This window comes from Lethenteron reissneri, chromosome 29 (genome assembly GCF_015708825.2).
Source record: "Lethenteron reissneri isolate LAM-NWPU_2019-01 chromosome 29, ASM1570882v1, whole genome shotgun sequence".
Taxonomy (NCBI): domain Eukaryota; kingdom Metazoa; phylum Chordata; class Hyperoartia; order Petromyzontiformes; family Petromyzontidae; genus Lethenteron; species Lethenteron reissneri.
In genome coordinates, this window is record NC_083807.1 from 1,786,439 (window position 1) to 1,800,598 (window position 14,160).

At 52.5% G+C, this 14,160-nt stretch overlaps 1 protein-coding gene across 1 annotated transcript; it reads right to left on the reverse strand.

Moving 5' to 3' along the window:
- Window positions 1–155: 155 nt before the first annotated feature.
- LOC133349129 (transmembrane protease serine 9-like) lies at window positions 156–14,160 on the reverse strand. The gene is made up of 11 exons (XM_061562341.1): window positions 13,811–14,160; window positions 12,440–12,602; window positions 10,735–10,773; window positions 8,916–9,120; window positions 8,322–8,578; window positions 7,311–7,453; window positions 6,079–6,292; window positions 5,733–5,934; window positions 5,236–5,492; window positions 4,283–4,425; window positions 156–3,969 (listed from the first exon to the last, which is right to left on the reverse strand). The coding sequence occupies exons 1-11, from the start codon at window positions 13,871–13,873 to the stop codon at window positions 3,745–3,747; spliced, it is 1,911 nt and encodes a 636-aa protein (XP_061418325.1). The 5' UTR covers window positions 13,874–14,160; the 3' UTR covers window positions 156–3,744.

Here is a 14,160-nt window from a genome sequence, read left to right on the forward strand (position 1 = left end):
AGCAGTGCATTGGCCAAGGCCACAAGGGGGGAGCATGGCGGGCTGGAGAAGGGCGTGGTGCAGGAGAGACGGAGCATAGAAAAGTTCAGTCCAACATTGGACTTTACTGCACCCGACAGCATTCCGACGACGTAATTCAAACGTACCACACAAACTCCTCTTTGTACCCGTTTATTCATTTCATCACGACAATTGCACAAACAATGCTACTAAAGACACCACCGTCACAAACGATAATCGTACATTGTGATACGATATTTTAATATACTATGTTTAAAACAAGTTTGCCTGGAGGGAGGGATGCACGGTTACGTCCACAGGACGTGCATTTTCTGTTTATTATATCTAAAAAGATTTACTCTTGGCCTGGCCTCGTGCGCAGGCGTGACGACAAACCCACGGCGGTGACGTCACAGCGCACGTGCGCTGTGACGTCACAGCGCACGTGCGCTGTGACGTCACAGCGCACGTGCGCGCGATGACGCCGTCCCAGCAGCAGCATTCGATCTGCCGGGTTCGTGCATCGTGCCGACGTCCACCCATGCACACCACTACCACCACCTCCCCCTCGAACCCCACCGGCCCCAACGCCACGGCCGTCTATCCCCCGCATACGCGCGGCGAGTGCGGGCCGCAATCGCGCGCGGCGGAGACCTCGCTCGACGCGGCGGCAAGTCGATGTGTTCCCGAAGAACGCGAGAACAGGACGCAACGACGACGCATGCCTCGCACGCGAGGTGGCGGGGCGGATGACCGCAGCGTTACTCGCGTCACTGCCGCGCAGTTCAAGAGTAGCTCGTCATCGAACGCTCAGAAAACGCGTCGTAACAATACAGGTCGTTCCCGAATTACGATATTTCGATCTTACGATGGCGATATCGATACGACAAAATTGTTAAATGTTTTACATCTCGCGTGGCAGACAAACGCAGCAGCGTACGAGGTACGATGCTGTAGGTTGGGACGCTGCCGTGATGTTCCTGAACGCATCTCCCGCCTTGTGTGGTGATGCCTCCCACTCTCACCAGCGGTGGACGGAGTTAAGTTGTCTCGGTGTTAGTGCGAATCTTGGTGAGTACAGTACAATATGATACGTTACGATACGGCCAATGCGTGTGTAATACGTAGCTTTAGCGATTTCATTTTAAGGTTACCACGATACGATACGTTCAATGCATGTTGAAAGTTTTTTTTTATAGCAGATAGGATTGTTTCCTGAAAAAACTTTCGATGAAATTGCAGTTCATATAGGTAGGCTAAGAATTTACCTTGTTTTTTACTTAAAAATTTACTGTGCAATACAGTATTGTAATTAATAAATACATACGGTATATAGTTTATACAGTACGGTACTGTAAATGTCTCTTTTGCTAAATTATCACCATTCTTTAAGACTCCTGGGCAGGCGAGGCCATCTTCGACTTACGATATTTTCCACTTACGATGGGGTCGTCGTAACGCATCTCCATCGCAAGTCGGGGACTACCTGTACAAATACCGCGTCGTAACACCGCCACGCGTTCACAAGGGAGAGGCGTAGCTCGCTCTGCACGCACGGCGACTCCACGCGGGCAATGAGGAGCCGCTACCCCCCCCTCCCCCAGACGTCACCGATTCGGCGACGGGAATTTTGTCTCCGTCTCTCCCGGAGGTGCGCGAGAAGGGCACCGCGGAAGTGGACATGTCAGAGCTGCCTCGTATATTACAGCGACACGCACACACAGCCATTTCCCCACCTGATCTGCCCAACCAAAGTCATAATGCTCGTCGCAAGACGGGAAAACTGATAATATTTTAAATTCATAAAGCTACGCCATCACCTCACTACACTTGAGAACCACGTTTCATCCTAACACAGCCCACGTGAGTCTGTGGGTCTCCCTGAGTTTCTCTGTGAGTCTGGGCCTCTATGTGAGTCTACGGCTCTCTATGCGAGTATGGGTCTCTATGTGAGTCTATGGGTCTCTGTGCGAGTTTATGGGTCTCTGTGCGAGTCTACGGGTCTCTATGTGAGTCTATGGGTCTCTGTGCGAGTCTATGGGTCTCTGTGCGAGTCTACGCGTCTCTATGTGAGTCTATGGGTCTCTGTGCGAGTCTATGGGTCTCTGTGCGAGTCTGTCTATTGGACTCTATGTGAGTCTATGGGTCTCTATGCGAGTATGTGTCTCTACGTGAGTCTGTCTATTGGACTCTACGTGAGTCTATGGGTCTCTGTGCGAGTTTATGGGTCTCTGTGCGAGTCTACGGGTCTCTATGTGAGTCTATGGGTCTCTGTGTGAGTCTATGGGTCTGTGTGAGTCTATGGGTCTCTGTGCGAGTCTATGGGTCTCTGTGTGAGTCTATGGGTCTGTGTGAGTCTATGGCTCTCTGTGCGAGTCACTGGTGACCGTGCCGAGCCGTCACCTCGCTACGCTAGAGAACCCCCGGGGGACGATCGCTGCGCGCCTTGGCGTCCGAAACCTGGACTCGAACCCAGGCTCTCAAAGTTGCCGGGCTCGGCGTCTCTGACTCTTGAGCCACACGGTCACCTCTCTTATTGTTAACATATACACTACTCGCTTTACTAGCCGGCTTCGCCCGAGACTTGGATTCTTATCTTGGATTAATACACGGCCTACGCGGAGGGTGGAGGGGGGGGGCGTGACGTCAGCAGGCACACAGCGTGACGCTACCGCATGCAGGTGACATCACAGATGTGACGTCACCGCTCACTTGCCGTGCAAAATAGATCCATTATTGTGCCCCCCCCCCCCCAAAACAAATACAAAAGTAAATGTTTATACTTTTTGCATTGTGTACAGTCTGGAAGCTGCCCACATGCCAAATGTCAAGTTTGTTGCATGTCAGGAAGTATGCTAAACATTTCGAACAGACACACATTCACAAATTTCCCTTTTATATATCTATAGATATACACGACAGGACGGTACCCGTGGCTATAGCAGCCACTAGCGTCTGCAGGGGTCACGTGAGCCCACTGCAGGCAACAAGAGGCATGGCAAGCGGCGGTGCATATCGCGAGGGTGACGAGGCAGGGTACACAAACACACAACCCTCACCCCCCCTCCCTGCCGACACTGAGGCCCTTCCTTTTATTCTCGCTAAATATCCTCCCGCTTCCTGGTCAGAGGGCGCGATGGCAGCCCGTGACTTGCGCAGCCATGGGCGGTAGCGGGATGAGGAATACTGGAGGTGGTATGCCGGGTTGAGAAGTATTTTATTTAGAGTCTCTGACCCGCCTGGATGTAGTTCGCGACGCCCGCGACCACCTGCCAGGCGGTGGGACTTGCCGTCGTGGTCCTTGCCCCGCAACTCCCGATGAGCGCGGTTGACCACGTGCGGTGCGGACGAAGTTAAACGCACACAAAGATCTCCCGTGTAGCCTTAACAAACTGTAGGGGCAAGTGCTGTTAACGCACACACACGCACGTGCGCGTGCGCAGACACGTGGAAGGACGATGCCGACCACGAGACGCCGTTGACGCCGAGCCCAAGGTCTTCTTCTTCGGCAGCGCGGCAAACGACCGTTGACCTGGCGGGGACGTTCTCGTGCTGTCCGTGACATCGTCGGCACCATCGTCCACCATCGCCACCAAAGGCAAAGGTCCCCCCCACCGCGACCCCGGTATAGCCTCAACAGACAAGTTCGGGGCAAGTGCGGCGAGCGTCGTGACTTACGAAGCCAGGGCGCGCTCAGGGAAGTTGAGACTCAAGCGGTCAAATGACGAGACTCAGGGAGACCCTTCAGCGAGCCGACTTGCCGGTCGTTGTTGTGGTGGTGGCGGTGGTTGTTTCGGTTGCCGTGGTGCTGGAGATCCACTGGGTGAAGGCCGACACGCGTGCGTACACGCCGAGGAATTCCCTGCTGCCGCAATCTTTGCCAAAGCTCGTGACGCCCTCGAGCACCCAGCGGCCGGGCGACGGCTCCGTGTCCCCCGCCAAGCGCACCAGCGGGCCCCCCGAGTCGCCCTGTGATGTGGACCGCAAGAGGTGGCGGAGAACGGTCAAGAGCAGAAGTCGCGTGGCGCAAGACAGGGGCTTGAGGACACTCAGAGGTGGAGATGACAGGGGAGAAATTCGGGGGCGATGGCGGGGGGCCACGTGCAAGTCACGTGATTTACGGGAGGATGGAACTCGTTTAGAGATTAATAAATATGAGAGCAAGAGGGATTCAGAGCCGTGGGGGGGGGGGGGGGGGCACGGCTGTCACGTGATTCAATGGAGGTTCGAGCTGATCCAGGTGAGGTGATGAGGTTTGCTCCCATGGATTCGCGACGCTCACCTGGCAGGTGTCCGCGTGGGTGGAGACGTCCGCGGCGCACATCATGCTCGGCTTGAGCGGATGGCCGTTGTTCGTCGGTGTGCAATCATCGTCCTTCATGATGGTCAACTGCGCTTCGCGGAGATCCAATTGTTTGGTTGTGTCTGGAGATGCGAGAGTGCAAGAGACGATGCGAGTCTTAGATCATCATCATCATTGCTGTTATCATCATCGGCGTCGCCGCCACTGTCATGGTATAGTTATGCGGTAAGCGACTTCAACTCATCAGTTAAAGTCATCACTGTAGTTATGCGGTAAGCGCACTAAAAATTATAAACTAATTTTATATTTTACCACGTAAGGCCCATTGAGCTATGTAGCTCTTCTTCAGGAGCGACCGAGCTATCACAAATGATAGCTCAACGAAGTGGCTTATCATGGGGACATTTATAGATGTAGCCAAATAATCGGAATGTGCGAAGTTGATTCAAAATTTGGAGGGAAACACCGGAGGACCCGGGGAAAAATCCACGCGACCCGCATAATTCCAATTATACGGGCGTCAGGGTCGGGATCAAACCCACGACCTCCTGTATACCAGGCGAGGTTGTTAACATCTCCTCGTCACCATGGCTCCCTAAACCCAGTGACCCGAGTTTGATTCCCGCTCACGGCCAACAACATTGACAATTATCTGAAGCAATGCCCGGGCCTTCCTGAGGTCGATTCAGCCTCAAATGAGTACCTGGCGCGGTGTGTAAACATCACCGCTAGGGAGACAAAGGCGGCCAGGCGTGGTGATGGCCACCCACCCCCTCGTGTGCCGTGCCGACCTTCATAGGTGCTACTCGCTAACATCACTTGCCCCAACAGTCTGCTAAGGCTATGCGGGACATCTTTGTCTTTGGGTTTGTGGGGGGTTGCCTAGTAGAGTGACCTTGAGACGTCCTGGGCATCCGCCCGCAAGCTCTCACCTTCGGTTGCGGTGCGTCCCCAGCCGGTGACGTAGCACGGCGTGTCGGGCTGCGCCGTGCTCGCGCTCACGGGGAGGCAGACGGGCCCCACCGTGGCCGAGAAGTCGATGCTCCAGGCCAGTCGCAGCAGCGCCACATCGCTCGATTCGGCGTCCGGGTGCAGCACGATCTTGGCGATGGGCACCCTCTGGATTGCCAAGCTGGTGTCGGTCAGCGAGTTGGTGCCCATCAATGCGATGATTTCGCTCGTGTTGTTCCTGCGCGTGTGGGGGGGCGGGGGGGGGGGGGTGCAGAGGGTGCGAGTTTAACACAGAGAATCATAAACTCGCACAGAGAGCCATAGACCGTAGACTCACATAGTGACCCACAGACCCATATAGACCATCACAGAGACCCATAGACTCCGAGTGACCCTCAGACTCACACACGAGCCGACGACTGCGAGTTCCCCGTAATCCCCCCCACCCCCGTGCTACTATCCCGTTCCCCCCACTCACCAGATTTTGGTGATGCAGTGTCTGGCCGTGAGCAGCCACGTGGAGGAGATGATGGAGGCGCCGCAGAAATGTGTCGAATTCGAGTTGATCTTGTTCTGCAGGCTCACCTGCCAGGGCCACGCGCTTTTACTCTTCTCCCCGTTCACGATGCGCGTGCCCGCGTTGGGGCGCCAACCGCAACCCTTGAAGCCGCCGGAGGTGCCTGCGAGGAGAGCGAGAGAATCACGCGGCAGATGAGCCCCACTGTGGCCTTCGATCGGGACGATGACTTACGAAGCCAGGGCATGCTCCAGGAAGTTGAGACTCGAGCGGTCAAATGACGAGACCCTTCAGCGAGCCGACTTGCCGGTTGTTGTTGTTGTTGTGGTGGTGGTGGTGGTTGTTTCGGTTGTCGTGGTGCGGGAGATCCACTGGGTGAAGGCCGACACGCGTGCGTACACGCCGAGGAAGTCCCTGCTGCCGCATCCTTTGCCGAAGCTCGTGACGCCCTCGAGCACCCAGCGGCCGGGCGACGGCTCCGTGTCCCCCGCCAAGCGCACCAGCGGGCCCCCCGAGTCGCCCTGCGATGCGGACCGCAAGAGGTGGCGGAGAACGGTCAAGAGCAGAAGTCGCGTTGCGCAAAGCAGGGGCTTGAGGACACTCAGAGGTGGACACTCAGAGGTGGAGACGAGAGGGGAGAAATTCGGGGGCGATGGGGGGGCCACGTGGAAGTCACGTGATTTACGGAAGGCTGGATCTGATGATTGGTTTTTTATCCTTTTATCTGGCAACACAACTGACACCTTTTTTACAAGGAGTCATGTTTGCATAGACCACAATACCTGCAGTCATAATGCAAACAAAAAACATAACTCTGATAATGTATGCACTGTCCTTGAAGTTGATTGGTCCACACCAATCAAAGCTGTCTCGGGTGTGGACCAATCAACTTCAAGGACAGTGCATACATTATCAGAGTTATGTTTTTTGTTTGCATTATAACTGCAGGTATTGTGGTCTATGCAAACATGACTCCTTGTAAAAAAAAGGTGTCAGTTGTGTCACCAGATTAAAGGGTAAAAACCAATTATAATTTTTTTACTGGCAAATGAGGTTCCAATGGTGTAAATGTTTACCCCGAGCTCTCATACTCTGATGGTGCATTGTCTTTGAGTTGTGCGCCTATTGGCGTTATCTGGTCCAACACCATGTGAGACTAGGCTCTAAAGAAAGCTGTCTCGGGTGTGGACCAATCAACTTCAAGGACAGTGCATACATTATCAAAGTTATGTTTTTTGTTTGCATTATGACTGCAGGTATTGTGGTCTATACAAACATGACTCCTTGTAAAAAAGGTGTCAGTTTTGTTGCCAGATAAAAGGGTAAAAAACCAATCATCATATTTTTTACTGGCAAATGAGGTTCCAATGGTGTAAAGGCTGGATCTGGTTTAGAGATAAAAAAAATATGAGAGCAAGAGGGATTCAGAGCCATGGGGGGGGGGGGGGGGGGAGGCACGGCTGTCACGTGATTCACTGGAGGCTCGAGCTGATCCAGGTGAGGTGATGAGGTTTCCTGCCATGGATTCGCGACGCTCACCTGGCAGGTGTCCGCGTGGGTGTAGACGTCCGCGGCGCACATCATGCTCAGCTTGAGCGGACGGCCGCTGTTCGTCGGTTGGCAACGACTGTCGTCCATGATGGTCAACTGCACTTCGCGGAGATCCATTTGTTTGGTTGTGTCTGGAGATACGAGAGTGCAATAGACGATGCGAGTCTTAGATCATGATCATCATCATTGCTGTTATCATCGGCGTCGCCGTCACTGTCATGGATTAGTTACGCGGTAAGCGACTTCAACTCATCAGTTAAAGTCATCGCTGTAGTTATGCGGTAAGCGCACTGCACTAAAAACTATAAACTAATTTTATATTTTACCACGTAAGGCTCATTGAGCTATGCAGCTCAGGAGCGACCGAGCTATCACAAATGATAGCTCAACGAAGTGGCTCATCATGGGGACATTTATAGATGTAGCCAAAAAATCAGAACTCGTTATGTTGATTCTAAATGTGGAGGGAAACACCGGAGGACCCGGGGAAAAATCCACGTGACCACGGGAGAGAGAGACACACAAACTCCAATTATACGGGCGTCAAGGTCGGGATCAAACCCACGACCTCCTGTATACCAAGCGAGGTAGTTAACATCTCATAGCCACCGTGGCTCCCTAAACACCAGCGACCCGAGTTCGATTCCCGCTCACGGCCAACAACATTGACAATTATCTAAAGCAATTCCAGGGCCTCCCCGGGGTCGATTCAGCCTAAAATGAGTACCTGGCGCGGTGTGTAAACATCACACATGTGGCCGGGCGTGGTGATGATGTTGATGGTGGTGGTGGTGGTGATAATGGTGGTGATGATGGTGATGACGGTGATGACGGTGGTGATGATGATGGCGCCAGCCTTTATAGGTGCTACTCGCTAGCAGAACTTGCCCCAACAGTCTGCCAAGGTTATGCGGGGCATCTTTGTATTTGGGGTTGGGGGGTGGATTGCCTAGTAGAGCGACCTGGAGATGTCCTGGTCATCCGCCCGCGAGCTCTCACCGTCGGTCGCGGTGAGTCCCCAGCCGGTGACGTAGCACGGCGTGCCGGGCTGCGCCGTGCTCGCGTTCACGGGGAGGCAGACGGGCCCCACCGTGGCCGAGAAGGCGACACTCCAGGCCAGTCGCAGCAGCGCCACGTCGCTCGATTCGCCGTCCGGGTGCAGCACGATCTCGGCGACGGACACCCTCTGGATTGCCAAGCTGGTGTCGGTCAGCGAGTTGGTGCCCATCACCGCGATGATTTCGCCCGTGAGGTTCCTGCGCGCGTGTGGGGGGGGGGGGGGGGGGGGGTGCAGAGGGTGCGGGTTTAACACAGAGATCCATAAACTCGCACAGAGAGCCATAGACCTTAGACTCACATAGTGACCCACAGACCCATAGACTCACACGGAGACCCATAGACTCGCACAGAGAGCCATAGAACATAGACTCACATAGTGACCCATAGACTCGCACAGAGAGCCATAGACCATAGACTCACATAGTGGCCCATAGACTCCAAGTGAACCTCAGACTCACACACGAGCTGACGACTGCGAGTTTCCCCGCACCCCCCCCCCCCACCCCGTGCCACCATCCTGTTCCCCCCACTCACCGGACGTTGGTGATGCAGTGTCTGGCCGTGAGCAGCCATGTGGAGGAGATGATGGAGGCGCCGCAGAAATGTGTCCACTTGTCCGTCTTGAACTTGTTCTGCAGGCTCACCTGCCAGGGCCACGCGCTCTTACTCTTCTCCCCGTTCACGATGCGCGTGCCCGCTTCGGGGCGCCAACCGCAGCCCTTGAAGCCGCTGGAGGTGCCTGCGAGGAGAGCGAGAGTATCACGCGGCAGATGAGCCCCACTGCGGCCTTCGATCGGGACGATGACACCGCGAGATTTGGAGAGGATCGCAGAGCTTGGGAAATCTTTGTTGGTAGCGCCAAGGGGGTCATTGCTCATCTGCGGCTCATCCTCGCGGCCCTTCTGAAGTCCTTTCTCTCCGAAAGCGAGCGGATACCGTAGGGTGGTGGCGCATTGTTACACGTTGGCATTGTTATGAATTGTTGTTGTTGGGCGGTGGCGCATTGTTACACGTTGGCATTGTTATAAATTGTTGTTGTTGGGCGGTGGCGCATTGTTACACGTTGGCATTGTTATGAATTGTTGTTGGGCAGTGGCGCATTGTTTAAGGTTGGCATCGTTGTGAATTGTTGTTGTTACGAGCAGAGTAATGCCTCGCTCGCAGACCGGGTGCTGAGTCACATTGTGCCGTACAGGGAGAGGTATTTGAACTTTAATATTTAACCAGGTAAGGCCCCCTGAGCGATGTAGCTCTTTTTAAGAAGCGACCTGGCTGTCACAAATGATAGCTCAACGAAGTGGCTTATCATCATCATCACGTGGACATTTATAGCAGCCAGACACTCTTAAACGCGTGATGTCGATTCGAAATGTGGAGGTAAAAAACCGGAGGACCCGGAGAAAAATCTCCAAACACGGGGACGCGCACTAACTCCAAATATACAGCAGCAGGCATCAGGGTCGGGATCGAAGTCACGACCTCCTGTATACCAGGCGAGGTAGTTAACATCTCCTCGCCACCGTGGCACCCACGGTGTGTGTGTGGGGGGGGGATGCCCTTCGAGTGTCTGAGATGGGATGCGATTTAAGGAGGGCGCTTTGAGCTTCCGAAATATTTAAGCAAAGCGCCGCTATAAGTGCGAACTGTTGATTCTCATGAGTTTGAGTTTTTCCCTGGAAAAAAAACCGACTCTGTCATTTGTACCATTCTTCAAATGTCTAACCCTTCTAGAACATCACGAGAGATAATGTCGTCAATTAGCATCAGAGGAACGGTCGGAATCAATGTTGAATGGTAAGGCATCACATATAACGCGTGGATTTTGGTGTTCAAAGTTATGTGTAAAAGTGTATAAGATTATTAAATACGTAAAAGTGGTGCGCGTTTTATTGCTTAGAGAGAGGGGTGCCCTTGACAATATTTGCTTTGTATTTTGCAGCGCACCTAACTGCCGATGAGACCCAATAGGGCGAAACCAGCCTCTAGTTTAAGGAATGGTGCGCGCGCGATGAGGTTGGAAGCCGAGCGGGTGGATGCGGGAACACTTTGCGCGTTATTTGCATGCTCGGTCACAGGACAGGGTGGCGATACAATTGAATCGTTTACTTCTCTATCGACCCATCGAATGAATCAGGAATAATAACAGCACCACGTGGTGTGTTTTCCCGCGATACAAATCATCGAGATAAAGTGACGGTTATCGGCGATGATTGGATGAGAGTACAGTCACGTGTTCAATTCGCAACGTGGGTGGGGGAGGGAGGGGATAGCCGATTGGTGTTTACAGGTGGAGGTGAGAGGGGGGTAGGAGGAGAAGGGAGCGATAATGCGGATCACGGCTTCATGAACTTACTCGGAATTTTGTCGTCAGACATGTTGGCTCGCTGGGCACCTGCAGAGGGACAACAACAACCACAATATCAACAACATTGTCAACAACATCAACCACAACAACCACAATATCAACCACAATAACCACAATATAAACTACAACAACCACAATATCAACAATAACAACCACAAAATCAACCACAACAACCACAATATACTTGGTTCTTTCGGTAAAGTCACGTAGAAGGGAAATAATAAAATAATAAAAATATAAACATTATTATTATTATTCCCCTTCTACGTGACTTTACCGAAAGAACCAAGAATATAAATCCCTGCAGTCACGAAAGCTTTAAATCAAAACAACCACAATATCAACCACAATATCAACCACAACAACCACAACAACCACAATATCAACCACAACAACCACAACCAGAATATCAACAACAACCACAATATCAACATTATGGTTGTCGGGGCGGTGTCACGGCCCAGCGGCAGTGTGTTCGCCGCTTGTTGCAGATGTTACTCAACTTGTTCTTTTATTTTAGCAGGTTACGGCCCACTGAGCTATATAGCTAATTTTTGAAAGAAGCGATCTGGCTATCATAAATGATAGCTCAACGAAGTGGATTTATAGCAGCAGCCACAGACTCTAAGCGCGAGATGTTGATTTCAAACGTGGAGAGAAAAAACCAGAGGGTCCGGAAAAAAATCCACGCGACCACGCGGAGAGAGAGAGACGCAAACTCCAAATATACAGCAGCATGCGAACATTTCGCCCGCCCTTATAACCGGGACGGCCTTCTGGATTCGAACCGCTAACCACGGTTGGCTACGAGATGTTAACTACCTCGCCTGGTATACAGGAAGCTTCGATCCCGATCCTGACGCTTGCTGCTGTATATTTGGAGTTTGCGTGTCTCTCTCTCTGTCTCTCTCCCCATGGTCGGGTGGATTTTTCTCCGGGTCCTCCGGTTTTTCCGTCCACCTTTCTAAAACACGCGTGTAGAGTGTTTGGCTACTGCTATACACGTCCCGGTGAAGATGAGCCCACTTCGTTTGAGCTATGATTTGTGAAAGCCAAGTCGCTTAAACGAAACAATAGCTTTCGATTTAAAGCTTTCGTGACTGCAGGGATTCGTCTTCTTGGTTCTTTCGGTAAAGTCACGTATAATGGAAATAATAAAATAATAAAAATAAAACATAATAAAATAATTCTCACGACGTTTCGGCCACAACGCAAGCAGCCGTCCTCAGGTGAAGAACAGGTCTGTCGGGGAGACAGCGTCTTCCCGACAGACCCGACAGACCTGGTCTTTACCTGAGGACTGCTGCTTGCGTTGTGAAGATGAGCCCACTTCGTTTGAGCTATGATTTGTGAAAGCCAAGTCGCTTAAACGAAGCAATAGCTTTCGATTTAAAGCTTTCGTGACTGCAGGGATTCATCTTCTTGGTTCTTTCGGTAAAGTCACGTAGAATGGAAACAGCGTCTTCCCGACAGACCCGACAGACCTGGTCTTTACCTGAGGACGGCTGCTTGCGTTGTGGCCGAAACGTCGTGAGAATTATTTTATTATGTTTTATTTTTATTATTTTATTATTTCCATTCTACGTGACTTTACCGAAAGAACCAAGAAGAGAAAAAAAATAGCTGCCCAGCTCAGTATTAGAGGATTTTTATTTTAACAAAGTCGAGGGCCGGGCTCGTTCCGCGGGCTCACCGAACACGCCGGCGAGAACGCCTGCCGCAACCAGGAGCAGGCAGAGGGTGACGATGCAGGCCACGACGACCTGGTGAGACCCCAGCCAGGAGCACGCTCCCGCACAGGGGTTCCCCGCCTTGCCAAGCGGCTCCGACGGGCGAGTGATTGTCTCCACATCCACCTGCGTGTGTGAGTGTGTGTGTAGGGGAGCGGTGGTGCAGCGGTTAGCGCTACGAAGACGGCGACCCGAGTTCGATTCCCGCTCATGGCCAACACCGGTGGCGATTATCTGAACCGGTCCTGTGCCTCCCCTAGGTCGACTCAGCCTCAAATGAGTACCTGGTGCGATGTATAAGCATCGCCACTAGGGAGACAAAGGCGGTCGTGCGTGGTGTTGGCCAGCCTCCCCCTCGTGTGTCGTGCCGGCCTTCATAGGTACTCGCTAACAGCCCTTGCCCCAGCAGCCTGTTAAGGCTATACGGGGGATCTTTATCCGTGTCTTATGCGTCATACAGAGCCACGTACAATGAGCGAATTGCACCAGGATCCCAGAAAATGAGGTTCGACTCCTGGCCATGACGCACAACGTCAGTTGCTCATCTCCATTAGCGGGCCTCAGCCAGCGGTGGAAATTCCATATTTCCATGACGAGAACCGGCCCATCATGAATGAACACAAGTACAGCGTGCTGATAATCGTACACATGTTAATGTCGTATTGGCATTATTTATGTTATAATTATGCACATGTACAGGCCCTGTAAATTCCACTGCTGGATGAGGGCCTCTCGAAGCCCTGCCAGTAATGGGGGTTATCTGACCATACTTCACCACGCTGGTCAGCGGAGGAAACGGAGGAGGTGGAGGTCGTCGAGGGATAGAGGAGGTGGTGGTGGTGGTGGTGGAGGTTTCGTAGGAGGTGATTTGGGAGTTAAACTAAACTACTAAACTTTTCTTATTTTACCAGGTAAAGCCCACTGAGCTATGTAGCTCTTTTTCAAAAGCGACCCGGCCACAAATGATCGCTTAACGAAGTGGTTTGTCGTGTGGACATTGAAACCAGCGCATGTCGATTCTAAGCGTGGCGATAAAAACCGGAGGATCCGGAGAAAAATCCACGCGACCACGGGGAGAAAGAGAGAGAGACACGCAAACTCCAAATATACAGCAGCAGGCGTCAGGGTCTGGATCGGGATCTAACCCACGACCTCCTATATACCAGGCGAGGTAGTTAACATCTCGCCACCGTGGCATCCCTATGGAAGGGGATGTGGTAATGGAGGAGGAGGAGGTGGTGGTGGACGAGATCGAGGTGGTGGAGGAGCTGGTAATGCAAGGGGAGGACGCGGGGAAGAGATGGAAGAGGTGGAGGACGCGGGGAAGGACTCACGGTGATCATCAGCTCCGTGGAGTTGCGTCCCTGGGTTCGACCCTTGCTCTTCATGACATCCATCGTGAGAAAGAGGCGCTCGCAGATTGGGAAGTCGACAGACTTTCGTGATCTCTGCTGTCTCTCTCTCGCTCGCTCTGCGCGTCTGTTTAAATGTCTGTCTGTGTGTCGTCCCGTTGATATGTCTGGTTTAATATCTGCCTGTCTCTCTGTAAAATTGTCTATGTTGTGTAAAGGTCTGTTCGATGTCTGATGAATTTTCTAGCAGCGGTTTTATGTATATATATACCGACACAAACACGTGTCTATTTATGATAGATATTAAACGCTGTGTGTGCCGGTCTGCTAAC

Excerpts from the sequence above, each read along its gene's own strand:
- LOC133349129 (XM_061562341.1), bottom strand. The coding sequence starts at position 13,873 with ATGGATGTCATGAAGAGCAAGGGTCGAACCCAGGGACGCAACTCCACG. Across the intron at positions 6,293-7,310 it reads CCCACGCGGACACCTGCCAG|GGCGACTCGGGGGGCCCGCT; the intron begins GTGAGCGTCGCG and ends TCCGCATCGCAG. Across the intron at positions 5,493-5,732 it reads CACTGCATCACCAAAATCTG|GAACAACACGAGCGAAATCA; the intron begins GTGAGTGGGGGG and ends CCACACGCGCAG.